Here is a 20,765-nt window from a genome sequence, read left to right as displayed (position 1 = left end):
TCAGGTGGTGTGCCTACAGGTTCTTATGCTATCACAGATGATTTGCTGTAAGCTGTGAATCCCTCACCAGATCATTCAGGCTGAGTTTGGGTCGTCTCTACTACAGCTTGATGCATCATTTCACGTTATCACCTACCTATATCAGGTCATGGGGTACAAAGATTGCTCTTGTAGACTAGTAGATTACCGTGTCTAGCATTGTCCTCCTCTATGGCACTATCAGTAGAGATGCTGGTTTGCACACACAGAGAGATGGTTTGAGCGACTGGGACTCCATATGGATAGACTCCCCCCCTTCCAGTATAGCATTGATGCCCCTTTTTTTCCTCTCCTGTTTCATGAGGTCAACCAGGTCATTCGTGAGGATCTTTTGCAGCTTCACACTTTCAAGACCTGGTTGGGACCAGGCGAGCTTCCAATGAAGCTCAGCTTCTACAAGGATCAATGTTTACATATCACAGCGGAGGGTTTTATCGACCCACCAGGATATACGCAGATCCACCTACCCTACTCACTGAGGATCTTTATTTTGGAGTTTCAGGCCTCTTCACATAGACTTCGCATAGAGAGTGGCAGGGTTGAGGGTTAGCCCAGGGAGAGGCGCATATGCACATTATGTGACATACAAGAGATTGAGTCAGAGGAGCATTTCATTTTTCAGATCTCTAGTATACTATGAGATTCGAGGACACTTCTATTGCCTCTTTAGAGACAGTATGGGGATATTGTCCCGCTTTCTCTCCTTTCCAAATCAGAGATGCTTAGCTGCCTTCATTCATGAGGCAGTCAGACACTGTGAGTGTCTACTCCAATCATGGAGACATGAGTAGACCTCCTTGATAGACTCTTCTTAGAGCTCGATCACTGAGTTCTTCCATCCAGACCATGCGGACTCCCAGACCACGAGGCCCCGCCACGATCGTGACACAGAGCCAGCGACACAACAACTGAGACAGAGGGTTGATGCACAGATTACACTTGGGATATTCCTTCCCTATTCAGAGTTGGAGCTCCACCGATAGAGGTCACTGTTAGACACAGAGCTACAACCATGAGACGACACAGGACCACGTCTGCGGTCAGCCACCAACACTCTATCTTTGACTTTATGCCCTCATTACCTCATTCCCCTTGATGCTCTGATGATGAGGATGTTAGTGTTGCGTAGACGATCATCATTCTGACATGACTATGTAGCACTCAACACTTGTCATTTGCATCCTGCATTGGAGTGGATGCTCGTTCACTAGTTCCACCCACACAGCTTGTTTGTATGAGGATTTGTCATAGTCTTATAGACTCATCAGTCTTTCGAAGACTTTAATAAACTGTCTTTCTTTCTTTCCCCTCAGCCATCATTTCTAACCACATGTATTGTTCATGTGGGTTTACTTAAACGATCTTTGCTAATTTTTCCTATGTCATGTTGACGTAGCATTCTATTCCTGTCCTCCTATGTGTGTTTTTGCGTCCCATATTGATGTTTTTGAGAAACCTTGAATTTATGGAGATGGATTGCCCTCATGCTCCCAAGTCTCCAAAGCTTTAAGTATGCCTGTCTCACCTATTTTCTCTTCCAGTGCGATGGCCTTGTCTAAGGTCCATCCTCCCATGTTCCATAGTCTGATCTTGAGGGTCTCGAGATAAGACTAAGGGTCTAGAGAGAGAGAGAGAAAGAAAGAAAGAAAGAAACTATTATTATCATCCTCTGGGGGCATGAAATTGACCCATGGGACCCAATGGAATGTTACAAAAAGTCTCCTTCTTTGAAGAAGGGTGGAATGGACAGCTAGCATGTTGCTACCTGTGTAATACATTGGTCACGGTATGCAAGGACCTTGGTAATGTAGTTGCCCAAGGCTGCGAGGTGAGGATGGGAAAGCAAGCTCTCCAAACTGTTGTGATGCTGCGTGACATTGCTGAAATCTTCTCTCAGATGCTCATATCGCGGACATGTCAAAAGAACATGTGCCTCATTTTCCACTTCATATAAGTTGCATAGCTGGCAGAGTCTTTGTTCCCTTGATACTCCTTCCCATGCTTTTTTCTCCACTTCTAGGGAGTGTGATCGAGTTCGGATGATTGCGATGCTTCTTCTTGCCCTGAGAGAGATAGGTGTGCATATATATTTGTGTGCTTTGTTCTCTTTCTGAGAGTATGTGGTCCAATAGTTGGGGTTGATATTCTCACAATAATACTCATAGTTGAGAGAGAGAGAGAGAGAGAGCATTTTCATTATGGATTGTGATACATGGGTATCTAGGGATTTCCACATGAGATATGGAGGTTTCTAAATGAGAATATGAGATGCTACATTGTAATGTTTATGTGGTTGCCAATGTGCAGGTTATGTTTGCAATGCACTTAACTATAAGCACAACATCAATTGTATATCCAATATATATCATACACAGGTAAAACTACTTAATTTTGAATTCTTGTATGGGGTTGTGGTAAATGGAATGTCTTTCAAAGTTGAAGGTGCGTTGAGGTTGTAGAGGCTTTAAATATTTTGATAGATTTCTTGTCATGATACAATATGATAGATTGTTGATGCAATAAAATATAGTTGATTTTTTCACTGCTTAAAAGGAATGCAAAGAAATGAAGATATAGGTGCTCTTTTGCTATTGTTATCTATAAAGGAATCTCACACAAAAGCCATACCTTGCTTCACCTTTGACTTTGAGTGCAATTTTGATTGTCTTCGGCCATTCCAACATTATCAGCCATCTTGACTTTGCCAATTGTGTTGGTTATTTTGATTATTCGTACGATCTGTCTTTCTAGGTCATATTGTGTTTTGTTTTGGCAAGACATTTCACGTGAGGAAAGGAGAAGGTTTGTGGCCACAAGGCCAGTTGGCAAGATCGGGCATAGGTGGTGTATAATGACCAATTGGAAGGATTGGCCCATTGGTTGCTTGAGGGATTCACACCATAGGCGGACATCAGGATGTGATAAGAAATCAAAGAGAAGTTTTTTCCAAAAGGGTAACTAAGGCACTATTGACCACTTGCCTAGAGGATTCCCCATTTGGTATGAAGGCATTAATCAATCAAGGACACAGGAGATAAGGAAAGGATCTTGGCACCATAGTAGTAGCTAGCCAAAGACGCTCATCAAAGATGGACATTGGATGAGTGAAAGAGGAGACCACGGGTGCTTTGGAACTATCAAGGGGAGATATAAGTAGCCATTAAGTGCTTTTGCAGTTAGGGCTGCCGAGGTAGACGTATCTACACCAGTGCCAAGTCAACTCCGTTGAGAAAGGCTACATCACAACTTAGGCCCTTTTTAGCATAATGTTTTTCGTAGTGATACTCATCACACAAGATTGAGGGGTCAAGGTGGGGACCCCCACCAAAAGTTTTGTATATTAGCAACACACAACCTAGTTCAATAGACAGTGCAAGACTCAACATACAAGCATACTGGTTGCTCAACAAGGGTGATAATGCCCTGAATAAAAGTCTTCTGTCCCTGGGCCACAACTTCCATACCTTCTAGAGAAAGAAACTTCAGCATGCCACCATATCAGACCTCTTTTTCAAGTAATGATTGGAAGAAGGGGCTGTAATCTGATACAAGAGAAGTTGTTTGCCTCACATATCTTCAAGAGGTCACAAGCACATTACTCTGAGAAAAATTTGCCAGACTTTCACCATTGAAACCTTCAGTTCTACATGTAGCCACAGTAGACAGCCTTGGAGAAGCAGTCAAAGAGAAGGGTTGAATTATGAGTGAGTGTACTGCAAAGTTCCTCTGTTCTACAGGCTGGAATGAAAAACGGGATGTCTACTATGATTCAAAGCTGGATAGGCAGGGAGAGTGTACAGCAAGATATCCTCCAAGAGTTTACATCAAGATATATCCTCCAAAAGTTGAAGCCCCATCAAGTAGCGGTGAACTGTAAATATTAAACCATGATTAGAACATAGACAAACTGAATTTGATATAGGGACCTAGTGACAGATAAAATTGGGCTCCAGTCCTTAACACCTCAATCACCCTATAAAATGGTGCCTAGAAGTGCAAAGATTTGAGAGGGCTTCACTTGCATATGGCATTAGCCTATAACCCATGCTTACCTTTTGCCACACTGTGGCTGTGTTGCTTTGCCATCAATTCTAAGTACTGGCTCATACCAAAGCCATACTTCATGGACATGCTATTCCTGTTTTAAGGTAAAACATTTGAGCCCTTTTCTATTGGCTTTGGAAAAACCATTGCGTGGATCAATTTTGGCTCTCCTTTTGCTCTTCAACGAAAAAGAATCTTAAAGTACTTAGTACGTTGTAGTGGGTCTTTTACCCCTTCACATTGTGCCTAGCTTCGCAGTTGCTTTTGTATTAGCTTCATCATAGAGCCTTGATGGCATGCCTTAGATCCTTTAAAAGCGAATAACTCCATATTGTAACAGAGATTCCAAGGTTTCCAGCTTCTCCCCTTGATCGTCTTAACCAAGAATATATGTTAAGGTTTCCTCTTTGAATGGAGAGTCTAAAGAATAGGTCTCTTTGCAGCATAAGACGCGGACAAGCTCACAGTGGGAACTGTCTCGTTTAGCTCGTCATTGAAGCCACAACCACAACATGGTCCTTGTGTCAACCCCCTAGCATTTCTTTCAAGGATGCCTTCATCTAGTCCTTGATCTTAGGGAGCAACCGACAAAGGTGCCAAGGTGATGGCGGGTGGGAACTTCAATATATTGCTCATGAATGAATGTGATTGTGTGGTCTTGTCGGCAGACTTTCTTCTTGAACCCTGACTTCTCGATTAAAGCTTTTTGGGGCCATGGGTGTTGGTCTTGACTTGTCTCCATTCTTGTCATCAGCATGTCTTAGGTCTCATGCACATCCCCCCCCCCTTCCCTCCCCCTTCCTTTAAGGCTGTCAAGTACTCCGTGACAGTGTCTCTCAGACCAAAAGCCTCGATCTTCCAAATTGTGTACTTTGAAACTGATGGAAAGCGGATCGTATGGATTTTCAGCTTCTTTGTAAATCCGGTTGAAAGTTGTCTCAACTATTAAGTAGATAATGTCTCAAGGTATCCCTTGATGCAGATGGAGTTGGTCACGAACATCTTTATAATAGCAAATTTTTCCACACCCATACCAAACTATCAGTTTGGTGGCTTCATTTTTGTTGAGTAGATAGCAAGGACACTGAAAACTAAAACAAAGTTGTACTGTAGGAATGAATAGAATGCAAGGACAAAGTACAACCATAATACCCTATCTTACCCCGGACTAGTGGTAGTACCATACTCCATTAGCTGCTCCCTCCCTTACTCTATCGTGCATCGGTCTGGGTCCCGTCTTCACCGGTAGGTCTTTACACCTTGTAGCGTGCAATAAAGGGGATTTTTTTTTTTTCTAGGAATCAAGAGGTTCAAGTCAGTTATTGAAAACCCTCATCGTTTATGGTCCCAGACAAGATCCGGTAACAACACCATGAGCACCAGTGAGCAGTCTAACATAGGGGGAAAGGTTCAGTGCCTCAACCACCACGACTACCCTCCCACAGACTCCTGCAGACACTTCCATGTCTGCTATGACAGCCATGTTGCAGGCTATGATGCAGATGCAGCAACAACAGTCCGAGGCTCTCTTTGTTGCATGACCCAGTTTCAAGAGATGCGGGAAGATCGTGTGCAGGCCGCCAGAGAGCGCGAAAGACTCACTCGAGAGGCAAAAGAAGAATGCGATTAGGAGGTTTTGGAAGCAAAAGAAGAACGCGATTGGGAAGCTGGAGAAGCTGAAAGGGCAGCTCGGGAGGCAAAAGACGAACGTAATAGAGAGGCTCGGGAAGCCAAGGAACTCTGGGACCGCGAGGCTCAGGAGGCTAAGGAACTCCAATAACTTACCACTCGAGAAAAGAAGGAAGAACAGGACCGGCAGCTTCTCATTTTTCGACTCCGACCAGCGGGGGGAGAAATGGAGAGACTTCCACCTCTGGCCAAGCCTCCTCCCCGAGGAAGCTCAACTTCACACGGTATGATTGTAAGCAGGAACCCTTAGTGTTGACTTTGTGGCTCAACCAGTTTGAAAGTTATTTTCCGGTGATGACTACGAAGGAGGACGAGGTGGTGTATCCTAGCATCCATGCACCTCACAAGCGAGGCGATCACCTGGTGGCTCAAGTGGCAAAAAGGCCACTATGATGCAAACAAGGAGACACCTTTCTACAGCTGGACGGAATTCGTTAAAGATCTTCGATCACGGTTCCTACCACCACAGTACGTGGACATGTTTTAGAGTCGATTCTACGAGCTACACCAGGGAGACATCGAGTCAGTGAATCAGTATGCCAATAAATTCACGCAAGTGTTCATACAGTTGCAGATGGAGGACAGTCAAAAGATGAGCGAATTCCTTTATGGGCTGCGATCAGGCATCTAGTAGTACATTCATAGTTTTCGGCCATGAGACTATGAGTGTGTATATGAGTTTGCTCAGAACCTTGAGCTCATGCACAAGGGTCAAGGACCCAAACAAGCCAAGAGTAAGAAGGCCCCAAATTCCCCTGCTATCGATGGAGGGAAGAAGGCCCGCATGGGGCAATAGAAGAACTGGCCAGCAAAAGACAGCAACGGCTATGGAGGTACTTGGATGCAGCCACCCGAGTGACCTATGCTAGAGAGAACCGCTGCTTCTTTTGCCATGTGTAATGAAGGGGAAAAAGAGGCCAAGTTAGAGGCCCTTTAGGTGGAAAATGTGGAGGGACTATATAAGTCTCCATCCACCCACTACTATGTCCCTTTTTTGATGTGACATCTAATCCTATCTACTCTCCCTCCTCCTTCTTGCTTCCTGTTTCCTACGCTCACACTCTCTCTCTCCTCCCTCTCTCTATGTCTCTATCCCCTCATCCTTCTGTCTCTTCCTCTCTCTTTCCCCTTTCCCCTCTCTTCTCCTCCCTCCCTTTTGCTATTCTATCCCCATCTCCAAATCTGCCCCTTTCCCCTTCACTACATTGGTATCAGAGCCCCGACTCTAGCACCCTTGCTTGCTACGCTATCGCCAACGGTGCACAACAGAACCACACGAGCTTTCAAGGCTTGGAGAACTCTCAGTTACATCCTGTCGCAGACAACCAACGTTTGGCCTTCAACGACATTCTCAACGATGCAGCACCATCCCTGGCCTTCAACGACATTCTCAACGAAGCTACCGTTCTCAACAATGACTCCATGCATCACCTTGACCTCCAATGTTTGTGCTCCAACGACGACTCCATGCATCACCTTCAACTGTAGTAGCATCCAAACCCGGCCTTGGATTGACCTTGGCCACCGCACTTGCCATGTTTCCCGCCAGCCTTTTGCCTTCCATCCCACTGCCCTTCCCCCTTTCATTTTCCTTCCATTCGCTGCCTTCTGTGAGCCCGTACGTGACTGCAAGCCCGTCGCTTCCATCGTTGTTGCTCATCCCGTTGTCCACGCCATGCCACGCTCGCCAGCCCGTCGCGGGTCGCGTGCTTATCTCCTGGTTCACAGTTGTGCCGTCACCGTCGCCCCACCATCCGTGCGCCACTTGTCACTACGCCCTCACTGCCTTGCACAAACCTTAGCCTTGCATTAATTAATTGCCAGGTTAGATTGTAACCAGGGTTAGTTTAGTTAGTGGGTTAGGTTTGGGATTAGTTAGTTTGGCTCTAGGTTAGGTTAGTACTAACTAAGGTTAAAGGATGGGTTCGGTTGGTCTAAGACAGTTCCCTAATAAACCTAAAGGTCTTAGGTTAGGGCTGTCCTAACTGTCCTAGGTAACTTAGGTCTCCCCCCCCTACAAAAAAAAAAGGGTCCACTTTTCAGCTTCCTTCTGGGGGCCTTTCACAGCCCGTTTAGAGCCATTTTGGCTCTGTTTTGAAGCTTCTTCACCGACCCTTCTTCCGATCCTCTCCATCAACATTTTTGTGTTTCCACGCACTATCTCTGGTGCTCATTACGCAGGGTTTTGTTATCCATTTCTCCTTGCCTACATTCGAGTTCTCTCCAGGGCCAGTCACCATGGCACCGCAACATGTCCCTCGTGATATATCGCATGACACTGATGAGAGTACGGGGTATGACGTTGAGTCGAAGCCTAAGTTTGCTGAGTGGACTAACAAGAAATCTGCAGCAGCACCATTTCCTCGCTTTCCTACTGTCTTGGGTAGTAAGACGCCATATGCCAGGCCTTACAGGTATCCTGATGCCAAGCCTGGAGGCAAGCCTACTGCTGGAAATGAGTGGGCTGAGATAAAACAACATACGCGGGCAATAATGGACAGCAGAAAGAATGCCAACTTATGTTTTAAATGTGGTGAGAAATGGACTCCTGAGCACAGGAATGTGTGCAAGATGCGCAACAATGATACTACCAAGCTCAACATGATCAATGACCTCTCAGATGACAAGGAATTGTTTGATGCCCCAAGGATGAGATGGCAAATACACATGATGCAGATGAGGCTCCTGACAATGGAGCCACGAAGGGCACTGACTTTCCTTTTGATCCTGGTGGTGCTACTGTGCACGACACTCATGCTTCGCATTCATATGAGATTTCGCCCACTGGTGGCATGAGAGGCGGTAGGCCCACACTCTTTTCTGTGGAGCATCACTATGCGATACCTTTTTATGCATGTGAAGATGCAGGTGGTAATGCTCCTATGAACGAGGAGGTTTATTGGGATGCCCATCCAACACTTTATACTATTTCCATGGGTGCCAAAAGTGCTGATACTATCAGATTAACAGGGATGATTAATGGCAGGATTGTGCATGTGTTGGTGGACAGCGGTAGCACCCACAGTTTTGTTAACTGCAAGACCTTACAGAGGGTGGGACTGATTGCTACTGAGATAGACCATGGGCTGAGAGTAGAAGTGGCCAAATGGACAGCATATGATTAGTAGATCTTGTTGCCAAGATGCAAGGATTAAGTTCTCTGATGACTATACATTTGCAGGTGATCTCATGGCAGTTGACATGGGCCCAATAGATGTTGTCCTGGGCTGTGATTGGTTGCAATCACTAGGCAAAATCAGCATGGATTTCAATGCCTTAGCACTCAGCTTTGTCCACAGGGATGGATCAGTTACATTGCATGGTATTGCAACTCCTAAATTGCAGGTCATTTCAGCAAGGCAGTTGGCCAGAGAGATCAAGAGAGGCAGCGCCATCTATGCATTAAATGTGTCAATAACTAAGGAGGGTGGCACTCCCTGTGTTGATGATTGTGATATGCAGAGATTGCTCTCAGAGTTTGCAGATGTGTTTGCTGATTTGCCATCACAGTTGCCTCCAAGAAGAGATGTAGATCATGCCATAGTCCTAGAACTTGGCAGTAAGCCAATCAATAAGGCCCCATACCGACTCTCTAAGGTAGAATGGGAGGAAGTGGCAACTCAAGTGAGGGACTTACTTCAGAAGAGTTTCATCACTCATAGCACTTCTCCTTTTGCATTCCTTGTGCTCCTGGTGAAGAAGAAGGATGGTTCTTACCATATGTGCATTGACTACAGAGACATGAATGAGGTCACCATCAAGAACAGGTTTCCAATCCCCACAGGATAGATGACTTGTTGGATGAACTCAAGGGTGCTCAGTTTTTCACTAAGATTGATTTGAGGTCCGGCTATCATCAGATTAGAATGAAAGATGGGGATGAGCACAAGATAGCCTTTCGCACAGAGAGGGGACTGTATGAGTTCAAGGTGATGCCTTTTGGATTGACCAATGCACTAGGTACCTTCCAGGCACTCATGAACAAGATTTTGCAGCCTCTCCTTTTCAAATATGTGCTGGTATTTTTTTATGACATCCTCATTTACAACAAGGATAAGCAAGAGCACATCAGACATGTCAAGCAAGTGCTGGAAATTTCGAGGTTGCATCAGCTTTATGCTAAAGCCAGCAAATGCACTTTTATGGCACAAGAGGTTGAGTATCTTGGTCACATTGTGAGCAAGGATGGCATTCGAGTGCATCGTGCAAAGGTGAAATGCATTGAGGATTGGTCGCGGCCACGCAACCCTACTCAGTTGAGGGGATTTCTAGGTCTTGGTTCCTTCTACAGGCGCTTTATTCGCAAGTTTGCTAAGCAGGCAGCCCCTCTGACAGACCTTTTGAAGAAGGATGCTTTTATGTGGTCTACAAATGCACAGTGCAGCTTTGAAGACCTGAAATTTGCCCTCACTCATGCTCCTGTGTTGGTATGCCCTGATTTTTCACGTACTTTTATTGTGGAGGTAGATGCCAGTGGCAAAGGATTAGGGGCTGTGCTAAGACAGGAACACGGGGTAATTGCTTTTGAAAGTAGGAAATTGGATGCCAAGGAACTAGATTATCATGTGTATGATCAGGAAATGTTGGCTATCCTCCATGCTTTCGAAAAATGCCACCACTACCTGTACGGTAGCAAAATCAAGGTTAAGACAAATCATAAGACACTCAGGTATTTCCTTACGGAGCCCTACTTGTCAATGAAGCAGAAGAGGTGGTTGGCTAAGGTTCAGTCTTATGATTTTGACATCGAGTACAGGAAGGGGAAAGAAAACGTGGTTGCAGATGCCTTATCACGTATTTGGGCTTGCAGCTTGTTTGCCATTTCTACTATCTACCAGGAGTGGATTCATGGTATTCAGGAAGAATACATGCAGGATTCTAAGGTAGCTTTCATATTTGTGGAGTTACTAAGGCCATCGAACTAGAGGCATGCTGAATTTAAGCTGCATAATGGGCTGTTATGGGGCAAGGACAGAAATTATTTGGTGCCAGATTCAAAGTACCGACCGCTGGTCTTACAGGAAATGCACTCATCTCCTATGGTAGGGCATGCGGGTATTACTAACACATATGAAAAGGTTAAGCAGAGCTTTATCTGGGATGGCTTATGGTGGGATGTAGTTAAATTTGTTAGTGAATGTTTGCCCTGCCAGCAAAATAAAGTGGACAGCCGGTTACCCGTGGGTCTCTTGCAGCCATTACCTATTCCAGAAGGCAAATGGACTCACATTGCTATGGATTTCATCATAGGGTTGCCTTCCACAGAGCGGGGATGGGATAGCATTTTTGTGGTGGTTGACAGAATGACAAAGCAGGCCCATTTCATACCCACTAAGACCCGTTATTCAGCATCACAGGTTACTTGGCAATTCATCGAGCATGTTTTTAAGCATCGTGGTTTACCTCGGGAGATTGTGAGCGACAGAGATGCAAAATTTATGGGTCACTTTTGGCAGGAATTATTTACAGCAGTGGGTACTTCTCTTACACCTAGCACTGCTTACCACCCTGAGACGGATGGACAGTCAGAAAGGGTGAACAAATGGCTGGAGGAGTATTTGAGGCATTTCTGTCATGACACACAGAAGTCTTGGGATAAGTGGTTGGCACTTGCTGAATTTTGTTACAACAGTACCAAGCACATCTCTATTGGCATGAGCCCGTTCGAGGCTATGTATGGATGCACAGTGGGTATGCCATCTTTAGTTGCAGACATGGATGTGAAAAATCAGCAAGCAAAAAATGACTTGGAGAGTATGGATGCCCTTCTGCCATTGGCTAAAAAGAATATGCAGGATGCCTAAGCCAAGTAGAAGAAGTATGTAGGTGAACACGAGGTACTTGCCTTTTGAAGAAGGGGATTATATGCACTTACGCCTCCATAAGAACCGTTATGCCTCGCTGAAGGGTAACAGCAACACAAAGCTTGCTCATAGGTATTACGGTCCCTACAGGATCATCTGCAAAGTTGGCGAGGTGGCGTATGAGTTGGAGCTACCTAGGACCTCCAAGATTCATAATGTTTTCCATGTGTCCTTGCTGAAGCCACATGTCGGACAGCATGTCGAAGTCCTTCCTGAGCTACCACCTATGGATGAGGAGGGCCACATACTCTATGTTCTGGAGCGCATCATGGGTTTTAGGGATCACGTACTCCGAAACAAAGTCCACCAAGTATCTTATCAGTGGTAGGGACTCCCTGAGGATGAGAACTCATGGCGTCCAGAGAGCATTGTCCAGGACAATCCCTATCTCCTACCGGGCTGATTATTATTTGCTGTTTGCTGCAGCTATTTAACAGCCCGCATATGAAATTTTGAGGGCAAAATTCTATGGGAAGGGATGGCTGTAATGAAGGGGAAAAAGAGGCCAAGCTAGAGGTCCTTTAGGTGGAAAATGTGGAGGGACTATATAAGTCTCCATCCACTTGCTACTATGTATCTTTTTTGATGTGACATCGAATCCTATCTACTCTCCTTGTTTGGCCTCTACATCGACCTACCTTGTTTGGCCTCTACATCGACGAGAGCTCGAGACAATGATGCAGGCATAGGGTGGGGTAGGTTGCTCTCTTGCGAGCACATTGATCCGGATATTGGTTTACGTAGATGACGTGGCTCTCTTGTCTTCCTCAGCAGAGGGGTTCCAGAGACAGCTTTACGCACTACAATCCTTTTGTGAGTCTCATGATTTGAAGGTCAACTTGGATAAAACCAAGGTTATGATCTTCAATACATCTCGAGCCGTCATGCGCGCGGTGAGCATTTTACATTTGATGGGTCCCCTGTTGAGGTAGTTTCATCGTACACCTATCTTGGGGTCGTCTTTTCTGGACCCATCTTCACTATGAGACCCACGATGCATGCATGTCCGAGTAGAGGATATGCTTCATTGGCTAGACTAGAGAGGAGACTAGAGAGGCAGTGCTTCCGCTCTCACTTTCAGGATCCACAGACCAAAGGGTTGCTTTTTGACTCCTTGGTCCGCCCAGCAGGGATGTATGGCAGTCCATGCTGGGGGCTAGACTTGTCGGATACAAAGTGGGCCAGGGTGGAGTGGCTACAAGTTCTCATATTATCAAGGATGATTCGTGGTAAGCCATCCGTCCCTCACCAAATCATCCGGGCAGAGTTTGGGTCACCCCCATTACAGCTAGATGCTGCAATTCAGGTCATCATCTATCTGTACCGAGTCAGGGAGTATGGGGATTACACATCCGAAGTAGCAGGATACCATGGCTAACACTGTCCTCTTCTATGGCACTTGCAACAGGGGGAGACCAGAGATGCTGGTATGCACACACATAGAGATGGTTTGCAAGACTAGGGCTCCACATGGACTGACTGCCTCCTTTCTAGTACAGCATGGAAGTACAGCATGGATGCTCCTTTCTCTCCTCTCCTATCACACGAGGTCAACTAGGTTATCCATGAGGATCTACTATAGCTATACACATTCTGGACTTGGTTTGGCCCGAGTGATCTTCCAGTGAAGCTGGGCTTCTACAAAGATCACTTCTTACATATCATAGCAGAGGGTTTCATTGATCCACTAGGATACATGCAGATTCACCTACCCCACTCGCTGAGAATCTCTCTTGGGTAGTTCCAGATCTCTTCTCATAGACTTTGTATCGAGAGCGGCAGAGCAAAGCGGTAACCCAAGGAGAGGCGCATATGCACACTGTGTGACATGCAGGAGGTTGAGATAGAGGGGCATTTCATATTGAAATGCCTTGTTTACTATGAGATCCGTGGGCGTTTCTACTGCCTCTTCAGAGATAGTTATGGGGTCTTGGCTCGTTTCCTCTCCTACCCAGACATGCGATGCTTGGCCGGTTTCATTCATGAGGTGCTCAGACACGGAGATAGGATACTCTGAGCATGGAGACGGGAGCAGACTTCTCCCCCAACTGATACCTCTCAGAGCTCTATCACGGAGTTCTTTCAGCCAAATCACATAGATTCCCACGAGGCGAGACCTCAACGTGACCGTGACCCAGAGCATGTGACCCAATAGCTCAGATAGAGGGTTGACTCACATATCATACTTGGGGACATCCCCTCCTTGTTCAGTGTTGGAGCCAACCGACGGGGGTCACAATGGCCTTGGTTAGACACAGAGCTACGACCAGGAGACGTACCAGGACTGCACCCTTGGGGGGGAGACATCGCTCTATTGCTTACCTCATGCCTCCACCTCCACAGCCTCATCCATCTTGATGTCCTACTACTGTTGATGATGATGATGATGGTTATGATGATGTCGATGATGATGCTGAGATTGATTGATATATACAATCAAGATATGACTATGTTGTACTTAGGATTTAGTACTACCATTTTGCATTTTTTGCATTCTGCATTGGTGTGGATGCTCGTTTAGTAGCTCCACTGCCACAGCTCATTGTATCAGGTTTTTCACAGTCTCATAGACCCATTGGTCTTCCGAAGACTTTAATAAACGTTCTTTCTTTCTTTCTTTCCTCCTCCTCTCTCTTTGCCCTTTCCCCTCTCTTCTCCTCCCTCCCTTCTGCTATTCTATCCCCATCTCCAAATCTGCCCCTTTTCCCTTCACTACACCATGAACAGGGGCACAAAAAATGGGAGAACCAGCAAAGTAACTGGATCTATGTCAAGTGGTTCTTCTACAGCTTTGACTCTGGCCAAGACAACCTCAGTGGTTATAGAGGAGATCGAAGAAGATCAGCAAAAGGGGGACTCTCACTGGTTTCCCCCATGTTCCAGTTTGACGGAACGATCGGTGGCCAGAAATTCCTCATCCTCGCAGATTTTGGTAGTTTCGAGGACATCATTTCTACCAAAGCTGCTCAGTGAGCCAGGTTGTCTCTCACCCCGTCTAATACCATCGCCCTGAATGGGGCATTCATAGGGCAGCAATCGGAGAGCAATAAGGTGGCCTCAGGAGCCACTCTAAAGATAGGAGGATGGGCGGAGACTCGTACTTTCAGGAGCGAACCAACTCAAGGAGTGGACATCATCTTAGGAGCCCGATGGTGGCACCAGTTCAAAGCTCGCCTAGACTATCAGAACCAGGGTTTGGACCTTGAAATTCCAGATCACGGGGATAAGTTCATTGCTTGTTGGCTCAAAGCCACACTTTCCCTTGCTCTTTGATTTCTGCAATCCAGATGGCACACAAGATTCGTAAGGGAGGAGAGGCATATATTATCTATGTCAACACGACCAATATAGAAGCTCCATCTGAGACTCCCTAGCAAGAAGGTTTGCTTCAGCAATACCATGACATTTTCCTGACATCGAGCTTGTCTCCAGCCTTACCACACAGGCGGCCAGAGGACCATCGTATTGAGATTTTACCTAGATCATCGCCTCCTAGCAAGCATCCTTATCGTCTCAGCAAGGCGATGGAGGAGGAGCTTGAGCAGCAGCTGGAGGAGTTGTTATGCAATGGCTTCATCCGCCCCAGTAACTCACCGTACGTAGCTCTGATCCTCTTCATCAAGAAGGACAATTCAGCTCAGATGTGTGTGGACTACCATGCACTGAACAAGCTGACCATCAAGAGCAGGCTCCCCCTGCCAAGATCGACTACATCTTGGAGCACCTAAATGGAACCAAGATGTTCTCAAAAATTGATTTGAAGAGTGGGTACCATTAGATCCGTATTCATGAGCGGGATATTCAGACGATGGCATTCCGCATATAGAAAGCCTAGCATGAGTTCGTGGTGATGCCCTTCGGTCTCACAAGGGCACCCTCATCCTTCAACCATATGATGCTCCGGATCTTCAAATCATTGGTAAAGCCGGAGGCATACCCATTGTCATGGGGATGTGAATTTCATTATGCAACTAAACCCGTGGACATTTTGGTCGTGAGGGACTGGCCTAGAGGAACTGCCAACTTCCTAGAAGTCCCTAGTCTAGTTTGAAGTGTTAGGCCCAAATGCTAGGTCAAGGCAAGGCTAACATGGGTCTAATTGTTGGGGGCCCAAGGAAAACCAATGTTTTTATTGGTAAAAGAGGGGTAGGACTTTAATGTGGGGGCAAGCCAATTGTTTCATTGGTTTGGAGGGTTAGAGTATTAATGAGGGGGCCATGTGGCAGCCCCTCATGCACTACCCACCACCTCCCTCTTCCTCTCTCCTCTTGCAAGCATTATGGGATGAAAAACAAAACGTTCTTTTAAAAGGTTTTGGGACTGGGCACGCATTCCAAAGCAGATCCTTTGACTGGATTCTTACTGTTTTCACTCCCTCCAAGGCGCCCGTACAAGCTGTATGGACTGCCAGGCTGTTGTATGGGATCCATACAGTCTGTACGGATCGTTTGAGGCTGTACGAACGACAATAATGCTGATGTACGGATGACTTCAATGCTGCTGCTTCTGGCTGTACGGATGATATTAATGCTGCTGCTCGCTGTACAGATGATATTAATGCTGTTGCTGCTGCATGGACAGTAAAGGCTGCTGTATGAACTGCTTGGGCATACTCTTCAAAGGCTTGTTCACGCATTCCGAGGACAGGCTGCCGGTTGCTGGTGGACCTTGCCATGGCAAACTAGGTCCTTCTCTGTTGCCCTGGCCTCTTCATCAATGAGGCTTGCTCTTCTCTCATTTCTCAGCTCCCAGTTTCCTTTCTCTCTCTTTCTCTGTTTTTCTTGCTTGGAAGCCATCTGTATTTTGTTGGGGGCCGAGACAGGGGATAGGTGCAGGAAAGAGCTTGCCCCTCTTCCATGGACAGCGGGTATGGATAGTCTGACTGCCTTTTCTTTTGCATTTGCTATCTTGGAAGCTTGTTGCTTTGAATTCCGTGGTTTGGAGTTCTTTTAGGGCATTACCGGCTGTAGGCAGATACCCAGTCACAGAGGGTATGCCTGGTTGGTGCCAGAGGGACAATGTGCTGCATTTTTATGCCTTGAGGCCATTTGAGCATTTGTTTTGGACTTGTAGAATGGAATGCCACTACAAATATAGTGGAAATGCCTTAGCCTTGCCTTGGCAGTTGGGTGCTAGTGTGCACTGGAATTGTAGGCCATCTTCTGATGGTTCTAGTGATGTTGTATAGGCCATGGTATGTGCCTTGTAGGCATAAATAAAGGCACTTGTAGTGTTAGTGCCTTTTAGGCCACATAGGACACTTAGTCCTATGTGACACCTAGGACACTTAGTCGTAGGTCTAGGTACTTGTACTTTGTACTTCTCTTTTTCCTATTATCCTAGTTTTGACGTGACGGCTAATCTATCGACTCTTTTGCAACCTGCATTCTCTCTCTTTCATTCAATCCTGTAGTGGTATCAGAGCGGGGCTTGACTCGTCTTCTCCTGCACCTGGACTCACATCAGCTCTCTTCAACTTCACTGCCCTTCATTTTTACAGTCATACGGTACGATGACTGTACCTATAGCCTGCTCTGTACTTACTTAGCTGTACAGCCGTACAGCTCTGTACTTGCGCTGCCGCACAGGTCTGTACTTGCATTCCATACGTTGCACCTACAGTGTACGCCGTACCTGATCCGTACACAATACTTATTATGTACATGCATCGTACGACCGTACGGTTCCATACTGCTCCGCTACATACCTACACCGTACAACCTACACACAGGATCTGCATTGCCGTACAACAGGCGTCGTACCCATTTCATATTGCTTTACATACCTTCGTCGTACATTTCGTACAACCGTACATGCACTCTGTACAGGCACAATACATGTTCAGTACCTGCTCTCGTACAGGCATTGTACATGTTTTTGTACTGTACTTCTGTACATTCACTGTACAGCGCTCCGTACAATGTATCAGATCCGTACAGCTTGTACCTGCACCAAGTATTGTGTACAGTTTCACATGTGTGAAACTGTTGTCAGAATCCGTACTAGCTAACATTGGCTGTGAATCCGGACATTGGCAATTCTTGGGGCTTCCAATTCTTTTCACCTTCTTTGGTTGCAATTTCTTGCAAGAACATTGGGGCTTTCGAGTTTGGTCTGCAATCTCTTGTTTGTTTTCAGTACATTGGGTCAGATTGCAGGACATTGAGTCACTTTTGCAGGACTTTGAGTCAGATTTGCATACATTGGGTTACATTTGCAAAAATTTCAGCAAAATTTGGGGCTTTTGTGCATTTGCTCTCTTTTTGGCCTATCTGCCCTCAATAAATTTGGGGCTTTTGCCAAATTTGCTGTTTTTGTAGTGAACATTGCCTGCCACAATCACATTTGGGTCAAATCTGCATTTGCCCTTTGATTTGGGTCGGAAATTTGCAGATATTTGCTGTCATTTTTGGACAGCCAGTTTTTTGCAGTGATAGCCTTGAGGCTTTTGGGTTTTCAGGTCTCTTTCAGGGTATCACATTTGCTATGGCTGGGAATAATCAAGATCTATTTGGCGTTCTTCGTGAAGATGATAAGTTGGATGGCACCAACTATCCGATGTGGTCTTATCTCATGAAGCATATTCTTGTTGCAAAGCATTTGTGGAATATTGTTTCTGGGGCTGATCCGAGGCCAGCCAATGCTACAGTGGTTGCCTCTACTGCTGGTCCCTCTGTAGGCGGTACTCCTCCTGATGCCTCTTCCTCTAGCACTCCTGCTGTTGCTCTTCCAACTCAAGAGCAGTCAAGATGGGATGCAAGAGATGCAAATGCACATTCATGTATTGCTTTATCATGCAAGAGAATCATTATTCCACACATCCGGTCTTGCAGGACAGCAAAGGATGCTTGGGATAAATTGGCTTCTCTCAATCCGATTCGCAATGAAGCTCGTGTTGCATATTTGAAAAGGCAATTACAGGAAGTCAGTATGAATGAAGGTGACTCTATGGATGCATACCTGACAAAGGTCAAGAACCTCATGGAACAGCTTGCCAACATTGATGAGGTGGTGCCAAATTCACAGCTTGTCAGTACTGTGAAGATAGTGGGAGAGAGGGAAGGAGTCTCACTTGCGGCTTTCTCACATACACAATGGGGGAATACACACATAGGTGGAGGCTGAAAACAATTTTCCTCTTCTTGGTTGTGAAAGCCAAAAGAACTCTAGTACAAAGAAATAGAAGAACCCTATATGTGGGTCTCAAACCAAACTCAACTAACTAAGGTGGCATACTAACTGAGCCACAAACTAGAGTAGATAAGGATAACTGTCATCCAGCTATTATTCGTGGGCGGTGTACCAACTGCATCTGCAGCTAACAAGTCGGTGACATAAATGCACAACGGTCACCCTGGCATATCGCGAGTGGAGCTCGATATCTCAACAAGTACCACATTGAATGTGCCAGATACATATCAAGGGTTTACTACAACCCTTCGATTAGTGGTCATGGGTAATCCAGACCACTATTCTTTTGATCAGCTAGTTACTTTGCTTTCCAGGAAGAGCAAAGTAGAGCTAATAGACAAGCCATTATTCCTTATCATGCATTTGCTTCACAGCAGACAGGAAGAGGCAAGGCTTCCAAGCCTATGTGCAAGCCAAAATTTGCACATAGCAGCTGCAATTCCTCCCATGCATCTAAAAATACAGCAGATAAGTCAAAGAAGAAAAGATGCAACTATTGTCGCAAGCCTGGACACGACATTTCAGAATGTAGGAAGCGCATTGCTTCAGAGAAAAAGAAAGCAGGATTGACTGTTAATGTGAGGAGATGGTGAGTGAGAGAGAGCAAGAGAGAGTGAGAGCTGGAAGCTTGGAAGCTGAAAGCTGAGTTGCAATAGAAGAGTGTGTAAGAGTACAACACAATGAGTGAGAGATAAGGTTTTGTCCTAGTGACAAAACCTTAGTAGTCACTAACCATAGTTAGTGAACTAACTGCGGTTAGGGGGAAAAACCTCTTAAAGAGGGAAAAAAGCCCCTAACTAGCTTATTATATTACATTGGTCACTGCTGAATTATATCTATAATTCTAACACCCCCTGCAGTGCCAATGTCATGTACAAGGTTGATCAATCACCAAACGGATATAAGTTAAGGGCACTGCGGAATGCCTCAAACTTTTCACGTGGTAGTGCTTTGGTGAAAATATTTGCAACGTTGTCATGTGTGGACACAAAGATCATACTGATCTCTCCTGCATGCAACTTCTCTCTGACGTAGTGATAGTGAACCTCAATGTGCTTCGTGCGAGCATGAAACACTGGATTCTTTGCCACTGCAATAGCACTCTGACTATCAGTGAGAATTGGAGAAGGACCCTCCAAAGACAGATGAAGATCAGCAAATAGACGGTAGCAGCCAGACACATTCAACTGTTGCTGTGAAAGCTGCCCTGTACTCAGCTTCACATGATGAGGTAGCCACTGTAGATTGTTTCTTGCTCAGCTAGGAAATGCAAGATTTACCCAAAAAGAAACAATTGCCACTAGTGGACTGCCTAGTGTCATAATCACCAACCCAATCTGAATCACTGTAGGCATGCATCTGCAAGTCACCCCCCCTGGGAAATAGCAAGCCAAAAGACTTTGTGCCCTGCAAATAACGGAAGATGCGCTTAACTGCCTACCAATGCATAGTTTTTGGGCTGTGCATGTACCTGCTCACCTGAGATACTGCAAACTAAATATCAGGTCTAGTGTTGCAGAGATATATGAGGCATCCAACAGCCTGACTGTAAAGTGTGGCATCAACTGATTCTCCTGCATCATGCATTGTGAGTTTCAGCCCCGGCTCCATGGGAGTGGCTATGGGCTTACACTCATGCATGTTAAATCTGTCCAAGAGTTTCTGAACATACTTGGACTGAGACATAACAGTGCCACGTCTCTCATGAGAGAACTGGATCCCCAAATAAAAGTGAAGCAGCCCCAGATCTGACATGTCAAAGTTGGTCTGCAAATCAGCTTTGAAATCTGCAATTTTGTCTTCACTGGACCCTGTGAGCAGTAAGTCATCGACATAAAGAAGGATGACTAAAATTTCCCCCCATCCATCTTGATGTAGAGGGTGCTCTCAGTAGGACTATTGTGTAGCCCCTTGCTGGTCAAAAAGGCATGGATCTTG

The 20,765-nt window shown here is 45.7% G+C and overlaps 1 protein-coding gene across 3 annotated transcripts in view; it reads left to right on the top strand.

The window, feature by feature from the left end:
* The window catches only part of LOC147896849 (diacylglycerol O-acyltransferase 1C-like), a 206,024-nt gene that overhangs the window by 60,993 nt on the left and 124,266 nt on the right, over positions 1-20,765 (top strand). For all 3 annotated transcript variants that reach the window (XM_087381005.1, XM_087381006.1, XM_087381007.1), the window contains one exon: positions 2,347-2,414. In XM_087381005.1, the coding sequence (XP_087237131.1) occupies positions 2,347-2,414 (68 nt within the window). The remainder of the gene's footprint in view (positions 1-2,346; positions 2,415-20,765) is intronic.

The sequence above is a fragment of the Dipteris shenzhenensis genome, chromosome 11 (assembly GCF_047967505.1).
Source record: "Dipteris shenzhenensis isolate YYH24624 ecotype China chromosome 11, Dip_SZ_1.0, whole genome shotgun sequence".
In the NCBI taxonomy this organism is placed as follows: domain Eukaryota; kingdom Viridiplantae; phylum Streptophyta; class Polypodiopsida; order Gleicheniales; family Dipteridaceae; genus Dipteris; species Dipteris shenzhenensis.
Note: the sequence above shows the minus strand (reverse complement) of the source record. Positions and strands in the feature narration are given on the sequence as shown.